General features: G+C 37.1%; 3 protein-coding genes across 7 annotated transcripts in view; 2 read left to right on the top strand and 1 right to left on the bottom strand.

Moving 5' to 3' along the window:
* The window catches only part of gdpd5a (glycerophosphodiester phosphodiesterase domain containing 5a), a 28,529-nt gene extending 23,398 nt beyond the window's left edge, over window positions 1–5,131 (bottom strand). Inside the window, exon 1 of one of the 5 annotated variants that reach the window (XR_013796068.1) lies at window positions 4,506–5,042. The gene's annotated coding sequence lies outside the window, so the exon portion shown is untranslated. Of the gene's footprint in view, window positions 1–4,505 lie in introns of all 5 variants that reach the window. The other 4 variants (XR_013796069.1, XM_079598977.1, XM_079598976.1 and 1 more) reach the window with 4 other exon arrangements.
* Window positions 5,132–11,668: 6,537 nt separating this feature from the next.
* serpinh1a (serpin peptidase inhibitor, clade H (heat shock protein 47), member 1a) lies at window positions 11,669–16,328 on the top strand. The gene is made up of 5 exons (XM_079598978.1): window positions 11,669–12,136; window positions 13,740–14,342; window positions 14,424–14,522; window positions 15,113–15,345; window positions 15,431–16,328. The coding sequence occupies exons 1-5, from the start codon at window positions 12,067–12,069 to the stop codon at window positions 15,731–15,733; spliced, it is 1,308 nt and encodes a 435-aa protein (XP_079455104.1). The 5' UTR covers window positions 11,669–12,066; the 3' UTR covers window positions 15,734–16,328.
* Window positions 16,329–18,488: 2,160 nt separating this feature from the next.
* acer3 (alkaline ceramidase 3) lies at window positions 18,489–26,004 on the top strand. Its single transcript, XM_079599702.1, has 10 exons — window positions 18,489–18,674; window positions 20,896–21,006; window positions 21,150–21,202; window positions 21,373–21,425; window positions 21,538–21,619; window positions 21,728–21,763; window positions 22,119–22,177; window positions 23,526–23,627; window positions 23,936–24,040; window positions 24,122–26,004. Exons 1-10 carry the CDS (start codon window positions 18,572–18,574, stop codon window positions 24,219–24,221), a joined length of 804 nt encoding a protein of 267 aa, XP_079455828.1. The 5' UTR covers window positions 18,489–18,571; the 3' UTR covers window positions 24,222–26,004.
* Window positions 26,005–26,647: the final 643 nt, after the last annotated feature.

Below are 26,647 nucleotides of genomic sequence, written 5' to 3'. Positions count from 1 at the left end.
AAACCAACTTGGTCAGAGATTAATCATATAAAATTAAAAACCTGAACTAAACAGCCCATGAAGCATTGCAAAATATGTGATAGAAAATTTCAATATAACATTATTGACTTATAGTCATTGATTGAGGTACAAAATTCAGTATTTGATAAGTGCAATGCAAACTGCAACATATTTTAACGTATTGTAAAATATGCAACAATTTAATATATTTTAAATGTATTTAAAGTTTATTGTAAAATATTCAAATATGTAAGTTGTTTGGGAGTGTATGGATACTGACTCGATTAGGACATTCGCAATGCTTCATGGAAGTGGGAGGACAAAGCTCTATGGCGCAGTTCTTATTTCCATGGTAACAGCGGATTCTCTGATCAGTGGATCCAAGGGGAATCTCTCTTCAAGATTGTGAGGTATGTAGTTTTTCCACTGGGAATATTAAACAAATCTGAAATGAAGACATGAAGCTGTGACTTCTAAAGAGAAATATGCTCATTTAACAATACCTGAGCTCACGGAAAGTTTGTTTTTGACGTTTTCATGTCCCCCTGAGACCCCCCAAAAAAGTTTTGGGATTTTTTTTTCCATGTCATCACATTGTAAATATTTTTTGAAAAATGATATTTTATTCATATGTTACTCTTATGCTATGTCCTCTGTAGTAGTGGACACCAGGACTCAGTTGATTAAAAAATAAAATGACATGAAATTGTATGTATAAGCAAAAATAATGGGATTTTTTTTTTTCAATCACCAATACATTGGGGTTTCAGGATTTTGTATAAAGATGATTCTCAACTATGATATGAAAGATATAACGGAATGCATTGATACACCATTTTACTTCATGCAATATGTGGGTAAAAAGGCCATAAATTAATATTCCCATTCAATGTAATGTATCTATAAACTGTATATAATTTGCACATTAATGTGTTCTTGGAGCAACATTTAATGAAAAAAAAAAGAAGTCTAATAATTGGAGTAATACTTAGCAACATTTTAATAATAAGATCTAATATTTCACAGGAATATATATATATATATATATATATATATATATATATATATATATATATATATATATAAAAATATACCCAAAATGCCTGATAAACATGATTTCCTGGTGTCTCTCTCTACAGTAGAGTCTAGACATGTATGAAATCAATGCCCTGTTCTGTAACAGAAAGTCATGTTTTGATTTGAAACCCCATAACGTTTTCCTGAGATGTTGGTTTATTAAATACAATTTGAAAAGTAGTCCGATTTTAATTATTTCCATAAGAGTGCTACATTAGATCACTAAATGAATGTCAGACATTTTTAAAGACCAAGGAGAAGTTGTTTTCATAGTGAAACCTCCAAACATTTGGCATCTCTGAAAAGCCCTGCATGTGCTCTTTACAGGACACCCAGGTTGTGACATGTATGGTGTCAGAGAAATGTGCTAAAATATAATGTCCACTACATTGGAAAAAATTCTATTATTTCTATTAGAGGATATCATTATAACTATTTCTCTACGGAAAAAGTTAATGGGAATTGTAATTCTGATACATACCGTTACACGCCACACCCAAGACTTCTAATTACATAACAGATCATTTGATCATCTACTACACTAGCATTAAAAAAGATTTTCAGAAATAAATTAATATACCTAATTTTCAGCAGTGTCAAAAGTACCAGTACTGAAGTTTTAAAAATATGATGGTACCAGCATTTCTCTCAAGCATTTTAAGGGCTGTTGAATGTGTTCTTAAACACCATTGCGTTCACACGCTCAACATGTCTGTGATTGGCTACAATGATCGGCGCTTCAAAAACATATCTTCACAGAGCGCCTGTTTTTGTAGAGTTGATCATTTTGGCCAATCTTTATTATTTTAGAGCAAAAAAAATTTTTTTTAACAATGACTACATTGCATATTTATAATCAGGCTTGTTGTTTTGTTAAAAAAAAGAGGAAAAAGTTCACTTCAGTTGCATTTCATAGAAGAAATTTAGGGTTTGTTGCATGACAACAAAAAAAATTTTTGCGTACAGGTCACAACGTTGTCAAAACAATCCCGATTCACACGTATCTGCGAAAACAACTAAAACTCTGTATTATGCTGCCAGTAGTTGGCGATGTCACTTTGTAAAGAAACACTACGCGCCTATGTGAACGCGTAATATGCATGCGCATGATGTCACCGTTTTCACAAATTAGCGTTTTTGTAGTTTACACGGAGACTACAACGGTATTGATCTCAAAACCTTGCACCTTGAATCCAGTTTTCAAAAGCTTTCGTTTACAGGCCGCCAAAACGGTGTTGTCGTGTAAATTTACAGCCAAATCGCATAAAAAGTTTTCCATTTTTAGTTGAAAACAGTGTCGTTTCCAAGGCTCCCCCGAAGTCATACAGTTTTGGAACAACATGATGAAGGTGATGCCAGAATGTGATTTGACAACAGCAGCACTTGTGATGCAACAATATTGTACGTTTTCCATTCATTCCTCGTGAGATTCATTGATTTTCACCTCAGATTTTGAGTCCAGAAACTCTCATTAACTCCAGCATGACATTAACAAGAAAATGAACACGGTTTCTATTCCAGGACTCATGCATGATTCAAAAGTCTGAAAATAGAGAGACATTAAGTCATTGTACAGCTTCTGATTAGACAGCGCAGAACAGCAGTGACGTATTGAAGAATGGGTAAAACGACTTTGGGAAGTTTCAGTGGGAAATCATCCAACAGGTTTGATGGATTCGCCGCACAGAGGAAGGGTTTACTTTCCCATGGATGAAACGAGCCCTTTGTATTCCCACTCCTCTGGTGGGCCCTCTGTGGATTTATCTGAGATAATGTGAGCACAGACAACCTTATTTATCTCTCTTATTATGCTGTTTTTGTTTTGGCACCTTCTCACCTGCTCTGAAAAACAGCAATCTCATAGTTTGGATGTTAAACATGGCTGGTTGTTGTGGAGAGCTCATAATGATGGTACCTTGACGTAGATGCCATTGTAAAAGCGAAATATGATACGAAGACCGTATTTGTGACTGAATGACACCAAATGGTGAAATCAGGCAATAATTTCTCAGGAGACCTGAAATGCCTTGTTATGAACAAGTCTACAGTCAGAGCTTGGGACTGGAGAAGATGAAAGACATCAACATCCAACACCCTTCATCTGGTTGCTCCCGTCTCTTGCTCAAATGTTAGTCTTTTCTCTCTTGGACATTTCCTGAGGAGCGGTCTGCACCACTTCCCTCAACATTCAGCCCAAAACTTTTGAAGTTTTAGAGAAATTATGTGCCCTCATTAGATTCTGGCAGCATAATAAAGAATTGGAAGGGTATGAAAGGGTCATTTTTATTTAACTAAAAAAAAAACACACACAAAAAATGCCGCTTACACACACAAAAAGGTGTTGATGGTCAGGAGACTGGGGCTAGTTGTCACAGAAACTATATCTCAGTAATATATTAAGTGAAAAGTCCAAATACACATGCTTGTTTTCTCTATTAGTGATTTTGAATGATTTCAAACATCTCATTCAAAACCCTCTCAAATTTTAATCATTAGAAAACATGTTTGCAAATTCTGTTCTCTAAACTAAAATTGCAATAATCATATCTTTCAATAGCTGTTGTGAAACAGTTGTACAAACCACACATCAGACAAGAGTCAACCGATCAAGGTAGATTTGAACTCTCAGGACAAGATCATTTTTCAGAAATCTCGGGTAGAGGCACATATTTGTTCTTTTTGTTTTATTTTGTTCATTTATTTGGATATTTTGCTTTGTTCACATTCATTGCTTTGAATATAATGTTAAAAACTTACAAAAAAATATAAATGAGAAAATGTACAGCTTAAATTTAGTTGAAAAACTTGAATATTCCATTGTGACAGCCCCATAATGTGTGACAACATGCTGCGTTTTAGAAGGAAAAAAAAAAACTGTCAACTTGCCAGGTCTGTTTTATGTAAACAGATACTGAACACGGAGTAATTATAACTTTGAGTGAAGAGTAACTGTTAAAACAGACAAAGGGGTGAATTCAGGTGGATTGGGACTTTTCCCCAGTCATCTCAATGGCAAAAAGTCTCACAATAAAACTGAATTCACCCTACTTTACAAAGCTTTTAATAAACACCAATACTGTACCTAAAAGAAACAAGTTTGTTTGTACATTGGTACACTGGGCATTTGTCGCATAAATGCATAAATTCGAAACCGTGGAATAACCTATACAAAGTGTGGTATTATTATCAAAATGGTAGCCTACAATCACATACTTTTCAAGAGAACTCAATTGTATAAAGATAAACTGAAGTTTTAAATAAACAAAACTTCGTTTACTTGTTGCATAGCTATTGTTGCGATGCATACATAAAATATAAATCAAATGACTAAATGTAAACGTAGGCTAGCCAACTACATAGGCATGTGATAGTAAACATGCTTAAGTATAGGCTACTTATCCAGACTCTTCTTTTCTTTTCCTTCTTACCTTCTCTTCGACAAGGTGATCAGCGCAGGTAGTTGAGTTCTCTTTCTCCACTGTTCTTCTCTTAACTTGTGTTGTCTTCTGATTGTCTCTTTATTTCAATGTTAAACAGCCCACTCAACGCATCAAGGTGTGTGACATTAATGGAAATAAACTACATTAAAGTTTCGGACGCGCGCACGGCGCTTTAAATCCAATCTGACTGGCACTGGCACGATCTCCAGCAAGATGGTTCATATGAATATTGCACTACAACGTGTTTTCACGTTGTGTTTGGAGGATTGTGATTCACCGAAGATATTAGGCTACAGATCGGGTGAGTAAATCCATCCGATCCAAAAGCCCGTGGGAGGAGCTGCGCGCCTCCTCTTCCTCCTCCTCTTGATCAAGCGTCATCAACGCGCTCCTAGTAATTAACAAACCTCAGTATTTGTGAACAGTGCTGTATTTAAGGTAATAAAAGCGATATCTGTCAATTAGCGTTAAAAAAAGAATCATCTCAACAGCTCCAACTTCTCAGCAAAGAAAAGACTTGAGGTATTTGATTCACCTCAGTGACTTGAATCTTATGAATTTGCTCACTAAAAAGATTCATTCATAGATTCGTTTGGTGTGTTCGGCTCATAGGTTCGGCTGTGTCCGAAATCGCCCCATATACCCACAATTCTCGACTGAATTAGGCTAGTCCACTAGCCTAGCTCACTTGAGGGAGTGAATGAGTGAGTGAATACAGACACTGTGTGTGCCGGATGGGGTGCCGCTTTTGCATAGCAGTTGTTACTGTTATGAAACTGGCAGCTCCAGTTGTAAGATGAAAATATGCCTATCTTGAACCCTGTCGTTAAAACTATGTATAAACCTTAATCAAACAATTTAATAATCAATTTACAAGGAATTAAAAAATTACACTATAGCCACTTTGGACCAGCGGTTTGGAAATCGGATGGATGGATGATTTAGCTAGCTGTGAGAGCCATCTTCTGGTCAGACTCAGGAGTTAATTCGGCACAAGCGTCACCGTGCATTATGGGTATTCTCTAGCCTTTGAGCATACATCATTTGTACACAAGGTAATCCATCCGCCGGAAACTGAAGCTTTCCCGGGCGCCGGGCGCCATTGATTAGCGGACCCCCACCTGCTGTTAGCATTCCGTTGACTCCCATTCATTTTGGCGTCACTTTGACAGCGAATAACTTTCCATCTGAGGCGTTTAAAGACTCCATTTGTCCATTGTTTATTTCTAAAGAAACACGAAAATGTATAAAAGGCTCCATTACCTTGTATCTTACGTTATGGCCCCGTAGAAGCAGTTTTTGTAAAAATAGGCTAACGATTGCGTCATAACCACGCGACTGTCGCACAAGTCGAGTTGGATATTACTGTCTATACGATATTACCGTATAGACAGGCAGAGAAGCTCGCAAGCAATCGGGGGGACGTGGAGGCATAAAGTCCGATAAAGTCAAGGGAGAAGCCCATAGAGAGTGATAAAGTTGCTCTTGCTGCTAGCTCATGGACAGCTAACACTCACGCTCTCCGTCTCTGCGAGATTCGGAAGGGAATGATTCAGATTTCTCTCGGCACAGCTACTAGAAGACTGTCAGACAGGTTGCTCACGTCACATCTACGTCGTCAAGCTCAGTTTGAGCCTGCGCAGTTCGCCCAGCCATCAGGAAGTGTGTGCTTCTAATTGACTTCACTTTTATCCGTTGAAACTTATGGGGTCGCTGTGTCCAGTTTATATACTGTCTATGGTTGTACACTCGTTTTTGCGGTGCATTGTGGGAATGAATGAGTGCACTCAATAAAGTCCACTATTGTTTCGTTCACCTATATGCCCTCAAATAGTGCTCTATTTAAGAGGGGCGATTTCAGGGACAGCCTTCGACTTGAAGCAGTACAGCTCAGACTGAACAGTGTGTGGCATCAAAGTACCGCAAGAGCGATTAGAGAGCAGATGGCTCTGTAAGCTTTCAAATCACTCTCGCAGTACTTAGATGTCATTCACCAATCGGTCTGCACAGTGCTGCTTTAAGTTGAACACACTTACCGTAATATTTGGCCACAGCTTTCTATCGGTTACATCATTATCCCAGTAGGTGGCGACAAGGGACTGTCTTATGAACAAGTCATTGATTCATTTATTATCAACTCTTTTATTATCAACTAAGATGCGTCAAAAAGGAGTTTAACCATCATACGCTTGGCAACAAAGTCGATTTTGAACCAGATGCCTCGTTCATTAAATTTATTTACGAACGAGATCCCACTTCATTCAGTTGTTATAAGTGGAGTTTAAGTCATGAGTCTCTGATATTAATGATTTGTCTCAAAAATAATTACAAATGAAAATTTTTACTAAATATTCAATATTACTAATATACTATCAGGGCTGCCGCTAGCGGGACGAAAAGTGGTGACGATTCTAGTGGCTCCAGGCTTTAGGTTGGCCCTGTGATTTAATCCGAGGTGACCCCTCAAAAAGATCCCCACATAATTTCAACCGAGGGGGAAAAACGTGATTTCAAGCGGACTCGAAGCAACAACCTGCATAGCCCAGCTATGGCCCAGACACTATTAATAAACTGACCATGCTGTGTCTCTGTTCCTCAGCTCTGTCTGTCTACCTGAACAAAGAAACCTTTTTTTTTTTTTGAAGCAGTGTTTGGAGAGACCACCTATACTTATGCAGACTGCAGGCGTAGAGACAGAGCACAGCATCCACCGCTTCTATTCCAGGATGACAGTGAGAGATTAACCTCTGGCCTGAGCCAAGCTTGCATCACATCCTAATCTTTAACAACCTACTGGTGGACTGAAGCCGTCCTTCAGCAAGCGTGACTTTGAGTTAGACACACTAGTCGGGCACAGCTGCATGTGTATTCGATGTGGGATTTTCTTATGTGCTGAGGTGTCAGGATGATCATTCTGCTCATATCAACTCCAGTGTGTGCTATGCAAGTATATGGACAATAATTTATATAGTAGGCCTATAATAATTTTATTATTGGAATGATGGTACCATGTTACATGTATTTATCAAATATAAATCATTTGTAATTACACCAGTTTCATTTTGAAATAGCTATAGGGAACCATCAAAACTGGAATAAGCTAAATCTTCCACAGTATGTTTTGCTCCGGTTTATGCGTGTGAAACTAGCAGCACCTAGTGGTCACATTCGTAGTTGCAGGAACATGCAGTCAAATACATCAAAATCGAGGAAAACAAAAGTGAGCTGACATTTTCATACTTGTCCACAAGATTTCATTCATCTATTTTTGATGCTCCCAGATGTTTTGCCTCTCTCACAAAATTGTGGTGTGTGCACAAAGTACTATTAGTCTTGATAGAGTCTTTTAGAAAATAAAGATTACTGTGATAAAAAAACGTTGTTTCTTTTAGCTTAAACTGCTTTACGATATACTAGTGTTTGCCATAGTCACAACAGAGTATCAGCTTGCAATGACTGCTCATGATCTGAAGTAGTTGGAGTATTTAGAGATCAGTGACACCATTAAAGGACACCTTAAGTTTACAGTTAAGACACAGACCAGACTCCACCAGACATAGCGATCATATCTTCTCGGGATCTGCCTGCAGAGCACAAAGGACAGACAAAATCTTTAACATGTCGAGAGCGAAATTCCTTCTGTGTGACGGAAAAGCTCACAATAGCTGGGCAGGTTTCCACCGATCTGAACCTCTGATACATTAGTCATAGACTGCAGAACATTCATTCATAACCTGAAATATCCCACCCAACAGACATTTTAAAGTTGCAATGAACAGAAACCCAACTACAATAGTTAAAATGTAGTCAAAAATGAAGGCTGGTTTTGATTGAAGTATGTGATTTTGGCAGGCCGGTCCCTTTAATGAGTCGTTTATGGATACGTGGATGTAAACAAGACTGCAGGAAGAGCATCCTGCCATTTCCCCGGCACTCATTGTCTACACATATGAATTCTACATTATTGTTATATATAGATATACACAGGGTTGGGGTCAGTAGTATTTTTGAAAGACATTAATACTTGTATTCAGCAAAGATCCATTTTTTTTTCTAACTAGAAAGTAAAGTTTTACAGTATGTTGACCTGACAAACCCTTGTCTGAAAGTTTTTTAAACTTCCTAGCAGGATGTTGTAAGCATGTCATGTGTCTAGCATTATTTTACATTTTGCTAACATGTTTGTAGCATGTTTAAATATATTGCTAGCATGAATGAGCACGTTTCAAGCATTTTAACATGTTACTAGCATGAATTGCACGTTGCTAGCATGTCTTACCAAAACACAGGCCCTGTTCACACCTGGATTAAGATGTGTTTTGGTCGATCGGATCACAAGTGGACGACGTTTTGAGCTTGCCCACTTTCGACCGGGTCATATGGACAATTTTTAACCCAAACGTTTGAGTTTGTCCATATTTGACCCAAAGTTGGGTTAAAACAACCCAGCATTTTTCAATAGTGTACTCTCCTCCGCCTACTGACCTAACGCGTCTAGCCAGACGTCTTGTGGCTATCAGAGCAAAAACAAAAGCTGGTGCTTTCCGTGTGTTTTAAAAGCTGGTCCATTCCGTGTGATTAATGGCTATGTGTCTCCCTCGTCTACTTGTGATCTGATCGACCAAAGTGCATCTTAATACGAGGTATAAACAGGCCCACTAACATGTTGCTATAGCATGTTTTAACACATTGCTAGCATGTCGGTAGAATGTTTTAACACATTGTTAGTATGAATTACCATGCTGCTAACATGAAGTAACATGTTGCTAACAAGAATTAACATATTGCTAGCATGTTTAACACATTGGTAGCATTAATTGGAATGTTGCTAGCATGTTTTAACATGTTGCTAGCATGAATTAGCATGTTTTAACACATTGCTAACATTAATTAGAATTCATGAATTCTAGAGGAAGGCTAGGTCTCGAAGGATCAATCATTTCAGGGAACGAAGGATGCATTTCGAGGCCAGGTTCCTCCAAATTGGGACAGCCTTCTTTACACCGCTGTGTCGCAATCCGGCCTTCGAATGCAGATTTTGAAGGATGCAGCCTCTGAACTGGAATGCAGCTACGGTTTACATTTAGTCTTAGACGAAGAGGTAGCTTAAATACACATTAAATCATTAAATTGTAATAATATTTCACAATATTACTGTATTATGCTCAGTGAGCAGTTTTTGGCCCTGAGTGCAAGTGAATTACAGTAAATATATTACATTTTCTGACCTGCTTTCTGCTTGTTTTAGATGGTATGCACATTTAGAGCTGTCATTCATAACCATTGCACCAAAGTTCAGTAAAGTTCAGGGTTTGTTCAAAATACACTAAGTTTGAGCAATAAATATGCTTTAGCAACACTAATGTATAGATAATTCCAAATGGGAACAGAAGAAGCAAATACAAGGGCATAAATGTAGTTGTTTCAGAATCTATACTGATGAAATAACTCTCTCGCTTTCCCTTTTGTTCATGGCAGTTAATCAGTGACTGTCAGTCTGGGTTAAACCTCAAGCTATGCAGATCTAACAGCATTAAGCAGCAAATCAGAAAAGAAACCCTGACAACTGAAGCGAGCAGCATTCTTTCAACATTCTGAGGCCCGAGGAATGCCATCGCCTCAGCTGTGTTTTCACTGATCTTTACAAAGTGGCCTGGAGGTGTATACTTTGAAAGCTGTGCTGTTAATGGTTTGTATCTTTCAACAGTGTCGTGTTAGATGTTAATGTTCAGCCCACATGCAGCTAATGAGATCTGTTTCATGATGACATATATTTTAAAATCACATCTTAACGTCACAAACTCAGATGAGCAATCAAAATCAAATTCTTACAAAACCAAATTATCTGAGATTTGCTATTCACATTAAACATGTAACTTTTTTGTTCAAAATTAACAAAATTAAAATAACGAGTCAATAGATCATAAATCGTTCTTCCAAAATGGGGTTTTGTCTTACCCTGATTTACTATTATATATATAAAAAAAAATTATATAGTGAAATTATATTATATTGTGTGAAATTGTAGCCTGGGAAAACCCAGACCACTTCTGGCAAATTTAGATTTGCTCTGCAAGTGGGTCTGGCAAAGAGCCCATTGAAACCCATTTCCAATCCGTCGAAATCGCGGCACCAATCAGAAACGTTGGGGCGGGCTTTACACGATGACGACAGAGCAGAGACGGTGACGCAGATTTTGTACATTACAAAGATGGATGCCGCCGTGGAACATCACAACATCACTCGTTCGAATCAGCTATCGCGTCTGTTTCAAGCGATTTAAAATTGTCATTTTCGTTAACACAAACAGAGAATTGCTGAGAGTCTCGAGATGTTTCTCCGTCGCTCTGCATACGTCATGTCATTCATCCCTCTGATTGGTTTTAGATCTATCCGACGTCCGTTGGTGACGCCCCTGTGGAAATGAATTGTCTATGGAGCTTTGCCAGACCCTAACTCAGTTACAACTGAGAGTGGTCTGGGTTTTCCCAGGCTAGTGAAATTGTGTTTATTCGTCACTCGCCTAAAGTTGCGTATCTCATATCCATAAATAGAGAAAAGTTGCTCCGGCTACTTTGGTGCTTGTACTTTTTTGCTAACATTTTTTATGTTAGCATGTTTAATATATTGCTTGCATGAATTAGCATGTTGCAAGCATTTTCATATGTTAATTAGCATGGATTAGCATATTGCTAGCATGTCTTACCAAAACACTAACATGTTGCTAGCATGTTTTAACATTCTGTTAGTATGAATTACCATGCTTCTAGCAAGATTTAATTGCTAGCATGAAATAACATGTTGCTAGCATGCGTATCTCATCATATTCGTAAATAGAGAGTATAAAAATGGGGTGAGCAATACGTTCCTCATATTTGTAGAACAGGATTCCTGGTGCTATATAAAGAAGATACATTATGTATTAGTTTAGAGCATAAAGAGCATTTTAAAATAGATGTCTTCTTAAATGGGGACAAATGGGAACTATAAAACTTGCTGCACACCCAAAGTGAGATAAAATCTCTGTCCAGTTTTGTCCGCCTGCAGGCCTAGACACGACCCACTGCAGACAGTACAAACGTGGCACACAGAAGAGAGAGAGACAAGAGACAGACCGGGTGGGGGTGGGGGTGGAAGTAGAATAACCATTTGTCTTAACCTTACAGATGAAACTAGACTTTTTACAGTTACTTTTATAATATAAATGTTAAACTCTCCTATTAAATACAAATACAAAAATGTAGGCCTACTGCCAGATTTTAGACTAAATTACATTTTGTTTCTTGCTAGAATATTTAAATCTGATGTCCACATTTCTGTACTGCATCCACCTTTTTTTCCATATTCACCTTTTTCCCAGCACTTTATTTTATTTATAGTCATTGTGTGAGCAGGAAAAGGGTCAGGTTCCTTCTGCCTTTAGGACCTTGAGGAGAGAGTCCAGTTCCCACAGTAACTGGATCTGGGGGAGGTCTCACAGAACACGGGGACCATTATAATACTCCTTTCCCAACTTCCAGAAGTTTCTTTTCCAGACTAAAATGTCTGCATGAAGGATTTGATGTCGGGGGAAGCCAATAGATCCGAGAGGTTGCAAAAGTTTTCGGAAGCTCTGAGAGGTGAGTAATAGATGCCATTACAGTTGTGAAAACATTTTGCATTCAGGCTTAATCAACAGCAAAATTTTAAAGTAGCCAGTTTCCATAACAGAGTCCTTCTTTCAAAATGTTAAAATGTAAAATAAATGTTTGCAAGAGACGTTGGTAGTTTTACTCAAAGATAAGTGTTCATAAGTAGCCAAGTGCTTTGATTAACTGTGTTTGTGTGATGATTCTAAAGGCTTTTTACGTATATGTCCAAAATTGCTCCTTCAAGCTCTGACTCGCCCAGATGGGCATAATAAAAGTGCATTTTGGTGCGTTTTGTATGGCTGAAGGCAACATTTTGAGCTGTTCATGCGGTAGAAGGGTGGGGAACAGCTGCACAAACTACAACATGTCTGAAGTCTGATGTTCCCACACTAGTGTAACTTCCTGCCATCCTGGCATTCCTGATTGGATAACGGTCACCCAGCGTAAGATGACTCCGGGAGCCGTGGAATCTGAATATGTGGCTGTTACAGCTTTTTCTCCAATGAATATATTTTGCATCTTGGGGAAATGTGATATTATACATGACCGTTCAAAAGGTTTTTTTTTTTTTTTTACTTTTATTTAGCAAGGATGCATTCAATTGATCAAAAGTGTCAGTAATGACATTTAAAATGTTACGAAAGATTTATATATATATATAAAAAAAAGCTACCTTAAGCAACACAACTGTTTTAAACATTGTTAATAATAATAAAAGTTTCTTAAGCAGCAAATCAGCAGATTAGAATGAGAGTAATTATGCTGAAAGTTCAGCTTTGTCATCACAGGAATAAATACTATTTTGGTCTTATGGGTAATCATATGAAATCTGAATAAATAAGCTTTCCATTGATGAATGGTTTGTTAGGATAGAACAATAATTGGCCGAGATACTATTTGAAAATCTGGAATCTGAGGGTGCAAAAAAATCTAAATATTGACAAAATCATCTTTAAAGTTGTCCATTTCTGTTGCTGATTCTGGATCCACTCACAAACATATTTTTTTGATATATTTAACATAGGAAATTTACAAAATATCTTCATGGAACATGATCTTTACTTAACATCCTAATGATTTTTGGCCTAAAAGAAAAATAGATAATTTTGACCCATACAATGCTTTGTTGGCTATTGGCACAAATATACCCGTGCGACCGGGTTTTGTGATCCAGGGTCACGTATATCAATATAGAAAACAGTAGAGGTAGAGTAAACCTCAAACCTCTAAAGGGATCAATACCTTCTTTCGTGTTCCCCAAGGAATATTTCTCATTTATAAGCAAAAACGTGATGTGATGAAGGATCTCAGATCTTCTAAGATCTTAGTGAGGTTCACTGTTCACGTGGCAGTTATGTAACATTTCTGCCTTACTGTACATGTTTGCTGGACTTCCTTTAGCATAGCAGGCCTGTTATTAAAAGTCAATGGAAATTACAGCGTGAAAGTGCAGCTTTGATATGTCTTGGCACTATCCTCTCAGTTCTGTGGTCAGGAACTAAAACTTTCCACAGCTCTAGACATATAGAAAATCATCTCATATCTATGTAAAATGAACGTTGCAACTCACCGACTTGTGTTACCCTTACAGGCTGTAAACTTACCACTTCTAAAATCATGTTGGTGTCAAGCGTGGTTCTCCTGTGCCTATTGGCCACCGTGAGCGCAGACAAGTCCCTCAGCAGCCATGCCACCATGTTGGCAGACAACAGCGCCACTTTGGCCTTCAACCTGTACCAGAACATGGCAAAGGAGAAGGACCTCGAGAACATCCTGATTTCCCCCGTGGTAGTGGCCTCCTCGCTGGGTTTGCTGGCTCTTGGAGGGAAATCCAACACTGCTTCTCAGGTCAAAACCGTCCTGAGCGCCACTACGGTGAAGGATGAGCTGCTGCACTCTGGGCTGTCTGAGCTCCTCACCGAGGTCAGTAACTCAACGGCACGTAACGTCACCTGGAAGATCAGCAACCGTTTCTACGGGCCCAGCTCCGTTAGCTTCGTTGACGGCTTTCTGAAGAGCAGCAAGAAGCATTATAACTACGACCACTCCAAAATAAACTTCCGTGACAAGCGCAGCGCGGTCAAAGCCATCAACGACTGGGCATCGAAGTCCACCGACGGAAAGCTGCCTGAAGTGACCAAAGATGTGGAGAAGACCGATGGAGCCATGATCATCAACGCCATGTTTTATAAACGTAAGACTTGATCACCTTAAGAATGAGAAGCAATTTGTAGATTCTTTCAAAAACTAAAATGAGACTCTGTTTTCTCTCCAGCACACTGGGATGAGCAGTTCCACCACAAGATGGTAGACAATCGTGGTTTCTTAGTGCATCGCTCCTACACTGTCTCCGTACCCATGATGCATCGCACAGGTGAGGTCATGGTTAAAGCAGATATGATCCTGAAACACAAAGCTTAGTGGTTAAAAGTACATTACGGAGGATTTTTCATTAGAAATTAATTATTGTAGTTAACTAGTTCATTTTTATAGTTTTGTCACTTTTTGTTTTGATGGAAATAAATCCTTACTTTTAGTCATGTCATATTATTTAATTGCAGTCAATAAAATCGCATGTAATTTGTCAACAAAAGATTGAAAAATCTTAAAAGAAAGCGCAAAATTAAACCAAACATTCAAATATGTTCTATTATTTTTTGAATATTTGAAAAATAAATATGAAACTTTTTTAGTTTACAAAAAATAATAATAATAATATATATATATCAGCATTTTGTTATATATTTTTTATAATATATAAAATATTTATAATAATATATATATAAAATATTTCAATATTTAGTTTGATTTTTAAAAAAAGTTGTCAGTAAGATTAAAACTGGCCAGTACATAGAAGAAGAAAACAATTTTTCAGCCTTACCTTGAGTCAATCATTTATATCCATAACTGCTGTTTAATTTGGCGGGATTGCATTTTTACACATTCGTTTATGCTGTCTTTCAGGCATTTATGGCTTCTTTGACGACACAAGCAACAAGCTTTTATTTCTGAACATGCCGCTGGCCCATAAGATGTCATCTGTGGTGTTCATCATGCCGTACCACGTAGAAGCCCTGGAAAGAGTGGAGAAACTGTTAACACGTGAACAACTGAACACCTGGATGGGTAAGATGGAACAGAGGGCGGTTGCGGTGTCGCTGCCAAAGGTCAGCATGGAGGTCAGCCACAACCTGCAGGTATGAACAGTCTGCAATATCAGCAAATGTGTTATAAACTCACCTGTGAATTCAGTTCCTTATATAACACCACGCTGTCTTGCAGAAAAATCTGGCTGAGCTGGGTCTGACCGAAGCTGTAGACAAAGCCAAAGCAGATCTGTCCAACATCTCAGGAAAGAAAGACCTCTACTTGTCCAACGTGTTCCATGCCTCCGCCATGGAGTGGGGCACCGAGGGAAATCCACCCGATGCTAGCATCTTTGGTACCGACAAGCTCAAAAACCCCAAACTCTTCTACGCTGACCATCCCTTCGTCTTCCTGGTGAAGGACAACAAGACAAACTCCATTCTTTTCATGGGCAGGCTGGTCCGACCGAAGGGTGAAAAAATGAGGGATGAATTGTAGGATGTTCATTTAAATGTGAGTGAATGTGGTTAATGAGTGTGTGTGTGAACAGATTTGTGAATTTGTGTAAATGGTACACCTGAGTTCATTCCATTAGATCAGTGGACCAGCATGTGCTATCCGTTACGTTTACTTTGAAAATTGAGTTTTTGGTGCCTCATAATGTTTTATGTTATAAACTATGCAAGTGTACTAGACAAAGTATCGTAAAATTTACACCTGAATAGGTTTCTGAGAAGTGCAGCATGCTTATATTAAGTATGATCTCTATCAAATTTGGTTTAACAGCATTTTTGCTCAGGGGGTTCTCTTTTTTATTTGCATTTCGACAGCTTGAGCGAATAACTCACTATACCGAGTGTTTGATTTCCGAAAAAAGTCCATTCCATGCTGTAACATTCCTCTCAGAAGTGCACACTTGTGTCTGCACTGAATACTGCGTCTGCACTAGATAGCATGTGATACGAGTCCACGTCTGTACCATGTTAAAGCTTGTATTCACATTGTACCAAAACACGGTTGTCTGAAAAGTTGGATTGATTTTTCAATAAAATCAGCATCACTGAGAACATGTGTGGGTTTTTATGTATGCTCTACTTCTTTTAAGGTCAAAGTAAGTTTGTGGTTAAGGTCAGAAATGCAGACCACACTTACTATTTCTGAAGTATACAGTATGTATGAAGTGTGCAGTATGCAGATTTGAGTGGCATTTGCCAAAATATAAAGTATACAATAGAGCTTACTGTACAAGTACAGTATATTCCATATTGCATTGCGCTTGACCTGACTTTTTATTTCCTGTGTGATGAATGAATTAGAAATAATGGCTGAATCCAAAATCGCATACTTCCCTACTATATAGTTGGCCGAAAAACAGTATGTGACAAGAGTAGTATGTCTGAAATTCACAGTACTCATAAAAGAGTTGGACACTTTACTATCCCACGAGGCCATTTGTGAATGGTAGTAAACTGACACTGTTAGGCCACATGACAATGATAACATGTTGAGTAGCCTACATACAGATTACATTCGTACACACATTCATACTATAGAGAACATACTTTTTAGTGGTCATGAAGTAAGTACTTATTCAAAATAAGTACCTACTCAAGTCATCCATTTTTAACAGCTATTTCTTAACTCATGTATTATTTGATTAGACTGCCGACTTTGACATTTTTACACAAAATTGAATTAAAAATAAAACGTAGCTTTTCATATTTCAGAAAAAACCAACTGGATGGCACTTGCTGAATTATACATATGGCGTCTGCAATGAAATAAGGCCATGTCACAATGTATAGTACTGTTTGAAACTAAAGGTTTATATTTTTGTCGGCAAAAAGCTTTGGCGACATCTAGCGTGATTCACCAAAATGACATCAATGCTCACTGATAATGGCATATGAAGATACTTTATGTGTCTGTGAAACTGCAAAAATCAGTTAGAAAGAAAATCTGTTCCGCCGTACACCGAAAACATAAATGTATTTCTCATTCCTTCATCAAGACCGTGGAGAGACTGACTATCGAAGAGAAACAGGTTTGTCTGTATTCTCACACGTGTAAACTGTTATCTGATCAGATGAGAATGTGTTCAACTGTGACAGTATGTTTAACCTTCAACCCACAAAAAATAATACATATCATGGTGAAAAATGGTATTGTGGGTAAAATAATTTCCCCCCCCCCCCTTTTTTTCAGGAAAAACAGCTAAATAAACCAATTATAATCCCAATATTCAAGGGAAAATAGCAACAACAACACAATATTTCTAATAAAAATATTGGTAACACTTTACAATAAGGCCCCATTAGTTAACATTAGCAAATGCATCAACTAACATTAACCAACAATAACAATACATTTGTTACAGTATTTATTCATCTTTGTTAATGTTAGTTCATTGTTAGCTCAGGTTCATTAAATAATATTAACAGACACAACTTTTGTTTTTAATGCATTAGTAAATGTTGAAAATAACATTAACTCGGATTATTAATTGCCTTAGTATTACGTATTTTTATTAGTTAGTAAAGTAATGTAGTCAAATAATGTAAACAAATGGAACATTATTGTAAAGTGTTACCAAAATATTTGACCAAAAATGTCATTTTAAACACAGTGTGTAAGGTTATTTGGTGGGTTGTTTGTTTGATATTCATGAAATTGTGTCATCATTTTCTCACCCTCAAGTTGTTCCAAACCTGTCTGAGTTTCTCTCTTCTGTTGAGCACAAAAGAAGACAATTTAAGGAATGTTGGTAACCAGACAGTTGACGGTAGCCACTGACTTCCATAGTAGGAAAAAATACTATGGAAGTCAGTGGTCAATTGTCTGGTTACTGACATTCTTCAGGATATCTTCTTTTGTGTTCAACCGAAGAAAGTAACTCATACAGGTTTGGAACAACATGAGGGTAAATCAATTATGACAGAATTTTAATTTTTGGTTGAACTACACTTTATTTTTCCTTAATACGCCATCACAAATTATATAATCCTTAAGAGATCATGAACACAATAATATATACACATTACAATTAATCAAAGTATAATGCACATTAACTATTGATATTTTAAGCTAATGCAATATTTGTAGCCTATGTGTGTGCATTGTGCATTTTTGAACGTAGTAGGCTACACTGTCCTTTCAAAGTAGGCTACATTAGACTAGAACAACGATCACTTCGTTGAGTTTCAGAAAGCCATTGTTTGCATTACAACTGTTATTGCACGTAGGCCCGTTCAGATTGGATGGAGCACTGAATCCGTTACCGTTCAAGCAACTCCTCCCTCCGCCCGCCCGTCCGACTTATCTGATCTCTGTCTCATCATGGCTCCGGCGGCGGACAGGCCGGGCTACTGGGGAACACCGACCTCAACTCTCGACTGGTGCGAGGAGAATTATGTGGTCTCGTATTACATCGCAGAATTCTGTAAGTACGTTTGAACGGTGAGCTTGTGTTCGGGACAAACGGTTCATGGTCGTGTACGGTAGTAAACACGGATGTTAAAACGGTAGAGAGAGGAGTATTGTCGAATCCTACTACGAGAAGGCTGGATACTTAATATTCATGATGCAAGCATCCGCTATTGGACGCTTACGACGCATCGTCAGCATAGCCTAATTAATATTGATGAATCACGTCTTTTTTCATTGGCAGGTTTTGAAGCAACGTCAAAAAGACGTAATAAATGTTAAAAAGCCAAGCCTTGTTCATAGCGAAGTTACGAATCAACGTAAGCGTAACCTACTTTAAAATTCATAAGCATTTAATTGCCATAGTAGGATTCGTAACTTAGCAGCCGAGGCCAGCAGCGACCCACAGTCCGATTTGAACTCGTATCATAAACATAGACAGTATGATCATAAAGCCCAATAACACATAGGAAAATCATACAAATGACCGGAAAGAGAGTGAATGAAACCTCACGTTAGTGTGTTGCGGCATTTGGGGAGGAGCACGTGCCGTCGATACTGATTTTCAGTTAAATCAAGAGTATGAATATGAACAGAAAAACATACTTTAGTTCCCACCAGACGTTTTCTTATGCTAAACGTTCTTTTCACTTTAATTATAAACTGACGTATTGTCTCGAAATGTAAGCTGCGAGTCGAATCAGTTGAACGTAAAGGACTAATAGTGTAATAACTTTTACTGTAAATATGCATGAGATATTTGTTCGAGCTTTACAATAGGACTATGATAATTCAATGGGATTTTTTGATCAGTGCTGAAATAAAAACAACAACATTAAAACCAGTTTAAGATGATTTGCTGCTGATGTTGGTTTTCCAGCCAGATCAGGTGAACAATACCCATTTAAGTGCCATTTATTACCATCAGTAATTTTTTCTAATAATACCATCATTTGCATATTTCCAAACCACTAGTCAAGCTAATAAACCATTTCACCATATAGAGTTCTATCTAGGTTGCTGTAATTGTGAACTTTTGCTTGACTGATTATATCCCAGATATGAAAGTATGGAAGGACACAATATGCATAGCCATTAGATCGTTGTTGTTTGCTCAAGTAGGCTACTGTACATTTCAGGTCACGTTGATAAGATGCTCAAAGGGCACGAGTGACAGTTAACACACTAATACTAATAGAGCTTAAATTCCCTAAGGGTTTTTAGCCGTTTTTGGTTAGTCTGATTATTTGAGTTGGATTTTACAATATACATTACACACCGTCATATCTTAACTATAAGTTTTAAACGCTGCTAGAACCAACAGAAATTCTGGTGCCATTGAGATCAGAGGGGTCCAGCGTAAACCTGTTGCCTTGTGAAGGAATTTGCCATGTTTAGTTTGATCAGCTGCAGTGGATATCCAAACAATGAAACAATAGGCCCGTATACACCATGTTAGTAAATTCTAACATAGGTTTAGTTTTCTTAGACTCAGCAAAGAGGCACAATAGCAGTCTACCAGCTGCTGGTGGTGCTAAGAGGCCAGTTTGGATGAAGTTCACTCAACATTTGTTCAGCTTTGCTGTAGTTTTTGCTTTTTTCGTTTATAGAGTAACTCAAATACGCCTAAAGTCAGCATGAAATGGAAGTTGTGATAGTCTTTTCTTTCCTATTGTGATGTATATCCAAGTGAAACGTCTTCTCAAACAAGAAAAAATGTAGGGCAGGAGTCGGACTTGATTTTGTCTATTGGGAATTGATTGGATGGTTGTGTTTTGCTATTGGTGGATCTCATGTGAGTGACAGGTTGCCCCGCCCTCACGTCAGTAAACATGTCAGAGAAGAGTAAAGTAGAGATGTCACTTAAAGAGGGAGAGTAAGTCATTTAGATTAAAGATTATGAGGGCGCATTAATTAAAAAATATATATTATGTGCACTAGGGGTGTAACATAAGCCATGGTTCAGACGTACACGTACCTCGGTTTTGGGGTCACGGTTCTATACAAGTTCAGTACATTTACATGTCTGGCACCCCCACCCCCCCCAACGTAGCACGGTACTACGGAGTAAAAGTAAAATGCAACGGCTGGTTTCAGATTTATTGGTTTGATGTGCACGGATAAATCATTTATAACAAATACTGCAATATTCCATATACAATAAGAATAGTCAATTGTGATTTATGGTGACTTTAATATTTACATTCATGAAAACATTGTGTTTTTGCTTTCTCCAGGGAATACTGTCAGTAACCTGATAATGATCCTACCTCCCATTTATGGAGCCATTCAGACGTGCAAAGATGGTTTGGAAGTACGCTATGTGTGGTCATTTTTAGGACTCGCTGGTACGATACATCATTCGCATTATTTTATATACACACAAATACAATTTTTTCGCAAGGAGTAACCTTTCCTACTGATATGTATTTCCTAAACAAATGTAGATTTAATGTTCTGGTTTTATGTTGTGTCGCTATTTTCGCCACAGCCGTTGGCTTTGGTTCATGGAGCTTTCACATGACACTACAGTATGAAATGCAGGTAAGCTTGACTTCTCTTCAGCCTTTCAAAGTGTGCATCTTGTTCTCAAGCACACTTTCATTCTCGTAGCCACAAAGGTGCTTCTCTAACTGCACATGCCCAAAACAATAGCAATAATTCACAAGTGACACACAAATGCTGTCAGTCTCTGGGTTGTCTTTTGTTTCTAGTTACTGGATGAGCTGCCGATGATCTACAGCTGCTGCGTCTTTGTCTACTGTCTGTAAGTTGACCTTTCTTACTCCTGCAAATTCACACAGTCTGCATTTATTGTGGATGCTTTCCCTCTGACTTTGTTCTGTGACTGATCTAAATATGTGTCTTACATGTTACAGATATGAGTGCTTCAAGCAAGAGCGTGCTGTTAACTATTTCTCAATTACACTTTTGCTAACCTTCAGTATTATTGTTAGTGTGGTAAGTTTTTCTTGGCTTTTATCATTTTTCTAAAACATATACATTAATATGCAGTCAAAAAATTCTACTATTGTTTTTTTTTTAAAGTACAAACTTTTTTTATTTTAGGTTTACCTGATATGGAAAGAGCCTGTATTTCATCAGGTGAGGCCTGACTCTCATATTAAGAACTTCTTTAGGTTGGTTTATCCTACTTGACCAAGTCCGGTTTCTTTGAGAGCATGACAATGTTGTGTCAAAACAACTGGCAGTGTTTGTTGTCGTTTCTGTTGTTTAAGGGCATGACAGTTAGGTGTGGCTCTATTCATGCTCAGGGTATTGAATGGTTCATGACACACGGCTGTGATGTCTTTTGTTTAAAACTGCCAGCACAACACATTCATGTAAAAAAAAAAAAAAAAAAAAAAAATCCCCATTTAAACAATCATATTGTTTACATATCAGATGCTGATGTTAAATATACAGTACAGGTTAACATCGGTTTTATCATTTCCCCCAGGTCATGTATGCCGTACTAGTGGCTTTCTTGGTGATTCGCTCAGTTTTCATAGTCACATGGTGAGTAAATTAATCTGTATTTGCCCACCCAAAGAATAGAATTAAGTTCATACAATTTTTTAATGGATTATAAATTTTCTGGCAGCCTTGGTTCCAAAAGTATTTTTCAGATAAATGTTTTAGTTAAAGCGTTATAAGCCATTAATAAAAACCAACCAGCTATGAGGTCGATCACAACATTACCCATTTTGATTTGAGAATTATTATTATTATTTTTTATCAATCAAAAAGGTACAAGGCTGTGTACTTAACGGCTTTAATAAGGGAAAGAACTACAATCCCATGAAGCATTGAGAATAACATAATCAAATTAAAAACAACAGATAAATATAAAGCTTTCTATTAAAGATGTTGATTATGTATAGAAAGAATATGTTTACGTTTATTGCAAAATATGTATATATATACACAAATATTTCAGTAGTATCATTGTATTATTATATGGCATAAATAGTAAGAGTACTATGCTTGTGTGCAGTTCTGAATTCAGCATGATTATTACGTCATTTGCAGTTCATGGGAGTTTGTGGGTAAAGGGTTCTTTTGGTACATTTTGCTTGGCTGCGTCCAAAATCACATACTTCCCTACTATAGTAGGCAAAAAACAGTATGTGACAAAAGAAGTATGTCTAAATTAACAGTACTCATAAAAAAAGTAACTCAGAAAAAACACAAAAACGTACCCAGGCGATCTACTACTTCCTCCGAGATTCTGAGGTGTGATGGATGATAACTTTACTATCCCATGAGGCCACGGGAGAGAATTTGTGAATGGAGGTTAAGTGACGCAACTGACGCTAGTAGGTCAGATGATAATGACAAAATGGCGAATGTAGTACGTACAGATTACATTCCTACTACACACTCTACACACATACCGTAGATACGTTTTTAGCGGTTGCTAAGTAATTACGTATTCAAAATAAGTACCGACACAAGAGATTATGTGATTTTGGATGCAGCCCTAATTTCTCTGATTGGTGGAGTTTTTTGCAGAATCATGGGTAATGCAGTTTTTCACCAATAATTCTGCTGCTAAGCACGATTATTTAAAGCTCAACAAAAGCATATAGAATACCATTGATTAACAACCTCATAGCTCACAGCAGGTCTGTTTAGGTAAGCTATTGTTCAAAATCAATTCCCCTATGGAGAAAATTAATGGAATTTTTACTTTTTACTTTCCCCGAATGTTGCACTCTATTGATTGGATTGTGAAAAGTGGAAAGGTTCATAGCAGAATAGAGCCAGACTTGAATTCAAGTTTGCTAAAACATTGTCTGTATTAAGAAGGTGTGATTGTGCATTAAGGAAGCAAATACTTTAACATCATGTCTGTGCTTTGCAGGGTCTATCCGTGGCTCAGAGCCCTTGGCTTTACGTCATTAACCGTCTTCCTGTTGGGATTCGTATTATGGAACATTGATAATATCCTGTGTGACTCTCTTAGGTAGTTCTAGTTCCATTCCATTTACATTTAGCAGTATATTAATTTTCGTCAACAAAAATAACTCATAATAAACATAATAAAATCAAACTAAATATTCAATATATTATAAATAATTATTTTATTGATTAAAACATTTATTATTTATTATGTATGATATATTATTACATTTACATATACATAAAATATTTATAAAAATGTATATATATATATATTAGTTTTAAGTCAGTTTTACTCAAATAACAGAATTAAAACTCAATTTAACAGAAATAACTTCACATGAGGTCATTATTTGTCATGGTTTCATTCAGAGCCACACGGCAGCGACTGCCTCCTGTGATTGGTGCGGTTACGCAGCTTCACGCCTGGTGGCACATCCTAACAGGCCTGGGTTCATATTTACACATACTCCTCAGGTACGTACCTGTGCAAAGGAAGTTGTTTGAATGGATGATGTAAGTAAATATGGGTATAATGTTTTTTTTTTTTTGCCATAGCCTCCAGATTCGGTCAACCTACCTCAAGCACAGACCAAAAGTGAAGTTTTTATGTGGCGTTTGGCCGATGCTGCACATCGAATCTCAGAAGGCGAGTTGAAAGGGACCTGAGAAGAGGAAGATGGACCAATCACAGACCTCAGACAGAAAGAGGTCCAGCCAATGAGCTTCAGCGTCAGCAGGAAGTGACCAGCGGCTGACGGTTTGGTTCCCCTGTTCCCCTTCCGGCTCCGTTTGCCAAGTGCATTACTGAGAAAACTGCCAAACGAAGGAAAGATTTTGTCTTTATTATAGGTTAGATGAGAGTTTTGTAGTGGTCTTGTGGTTTTGCACATGTAACATGTACATACGTTTTCCTATAAATCGGAGGGTTTAATTATAGCGAGAAAGAAGCGGCCAAAACTAGGAGTCTTTTCTGGTTAGTATTTCTGCCTTCATGAGGGAAAATATTATGGCTTTGATGGATCATATCTAGTCAGTTTGACAGTTTTCATATTTTGTACTTGAACTTAATGTAAATAGCTTGAGATTATGCAAAATTGTACTTGTATCTAACACTTTTAGAGATTATGAAGGTAAAATTAAACAGATCAGAAAAATGAATGAGTGTTAATAAGTAAGATCTTCATCTTTAAGAACTATTGAGGCATTTACATGCACATATTACTGTAATATGGTCGTATTTACTGTTTCAGAGATACAGTAGCATGTTACATAATTGTGTCCTCGTTACACAAACTACATATTATTCATATTTGTAATTACAGTAAGACATATTAACAATAGTCATAAGCTGCTCTGCAAAACAAATTGAGTCAATAATTCAGTGACTCACTTGTCATGTTTTTGTTTAAACCGGATCCCGTTTGCCCTTTAAACATTTCAAGGCCCTCATGTGACCAATATGCAATCAAATGGATTTAATTTATTATCACTTTTGGTAAAAGGGTGTGTTAATATGAACATTTTATGAAGGACTTATCATGTATTCTTATTAACATTGAGCTGAGATACTTAAATGCTTTAATTGCTGTTACTCAGTCTAGAGTAAATTAGTTAAAATCAAGTAAAATCTTGCTATCATTAGCAAATGAATGTCTCATAAACTAGATTATATTCTCATCTCTAATACTGACTACTTGAACTGCCACTAGTCATGCTTGCTGTCCAAAAAGAAACAGTAAAGGGTGGTTACGAATTAAGTCATATATTAATATTGATTCGTCATTTGTTTATGTATTGTGCCAAGTTAATGGTTCAATAAGAGCTCCATCATCTGTAAAGCACAGTTGATCAAAATAAATTGTATTTAATCCGATGAGACGTGAGGCACATGTTTCAGAGAAAGCGCTGCTGTTGGTTTGGAGTCGTGTTTGTACGACTAAGGATGCCTTAGATTAATCTGTGGTTTATTCCTTGTTGCCTTGATGTCCATTATATCAAATCATTATGAATGACATATTCCATCGCATAATGATTTAAACAAAGAGCAAGAGGTCAACATTGTATTTTTGCTGAATACAAATGAACAAACAACAGCAAAATGACTGCCACTATCACAGTTTAGTGCTTAGATCCACTGACGCAATTGTTAAGATATTAGTGGATCGACAGTCAGATTAATGACTGAAATTGTGAGCTAAAACATGGAATATTGTGGCTAACCTTCCCAGCATTGTCCTGTAAAGACTGTGTAATGATTTATGTATGTTATGTGTGTGTTTTGTGATTTTTTTTTTGTGCCTCATTAAAATCTATGTTGCCAAAACATTAAATAATGTTAATATTGTTTTACCTTACTTTTATATTGTTTGTGCTGCTTGTACGTTTTTATAATAGGGATCGTGTCATTTTTTTAATCAGAGTTGTATGATTGCGATTGGTTTCAAGTACAGTCAACTAATGTATTGACAGCAATGTACAAATATTTATAGCTAGACAACTTTAGAAACAAATCTTTTAAAAATATATTTCCATAGGAAAATTTTCCTAAATATTTTTGGGACCCTGAATTTAAGCACTTCTCAATAATAATAATAATAAAAAGAATAGGCAGATAAATAAGCCTACACCGTGACATTAGTCTTAATTAGCCATTACTATTAAATATAGATACTTTTTAAATAATTAAACTAATTTAATGCAGCCTAATTGATTTAAAAAAAATCATCTTTAAATTCATTGATGTATTTCCCTAATTTATTTGATAAATTCATAATTTTGTGAACTTTTACGGATTCGTAAACTTTTTGCACGTTTCAAGTTTCAAGTTGCTCATAATCGATCATGCTGCCACGTTAATAATATCTGTTCAGCGTTTATGCAAACATGAAAATGTAGCCTACGTGTGCGGTGTGCCTGAACAACACTTTGCCCTGGTTTCGCAGAAAGGGCTTAGATTAAGCCAGGATAAGGTTTTAGTTCAAATAGGACATTAGCTTTTATAAACGGCCTCTTTAGAAAAAGCATTAGCTACTGTTGTGCATCTTAAGGACAAAGCAATGACACTGACTGATATAGGCTATT

Source organism: Phoxinus phoxinus (assembly GCF_949152265.1).
Source record: "Phoxinus phoxinus genome assembly, chromosome: 23".
NCBI classification, from domain to species: Eukaryota; Metazoa; Chordata; class Actinopteri; order Cypriniformes; family Leuciscidae; genus Phoxinus; species Phoxinus phoxinus.
This window is presented reverse-complemented; position numbering and strand designations above follow the sequence as displayed.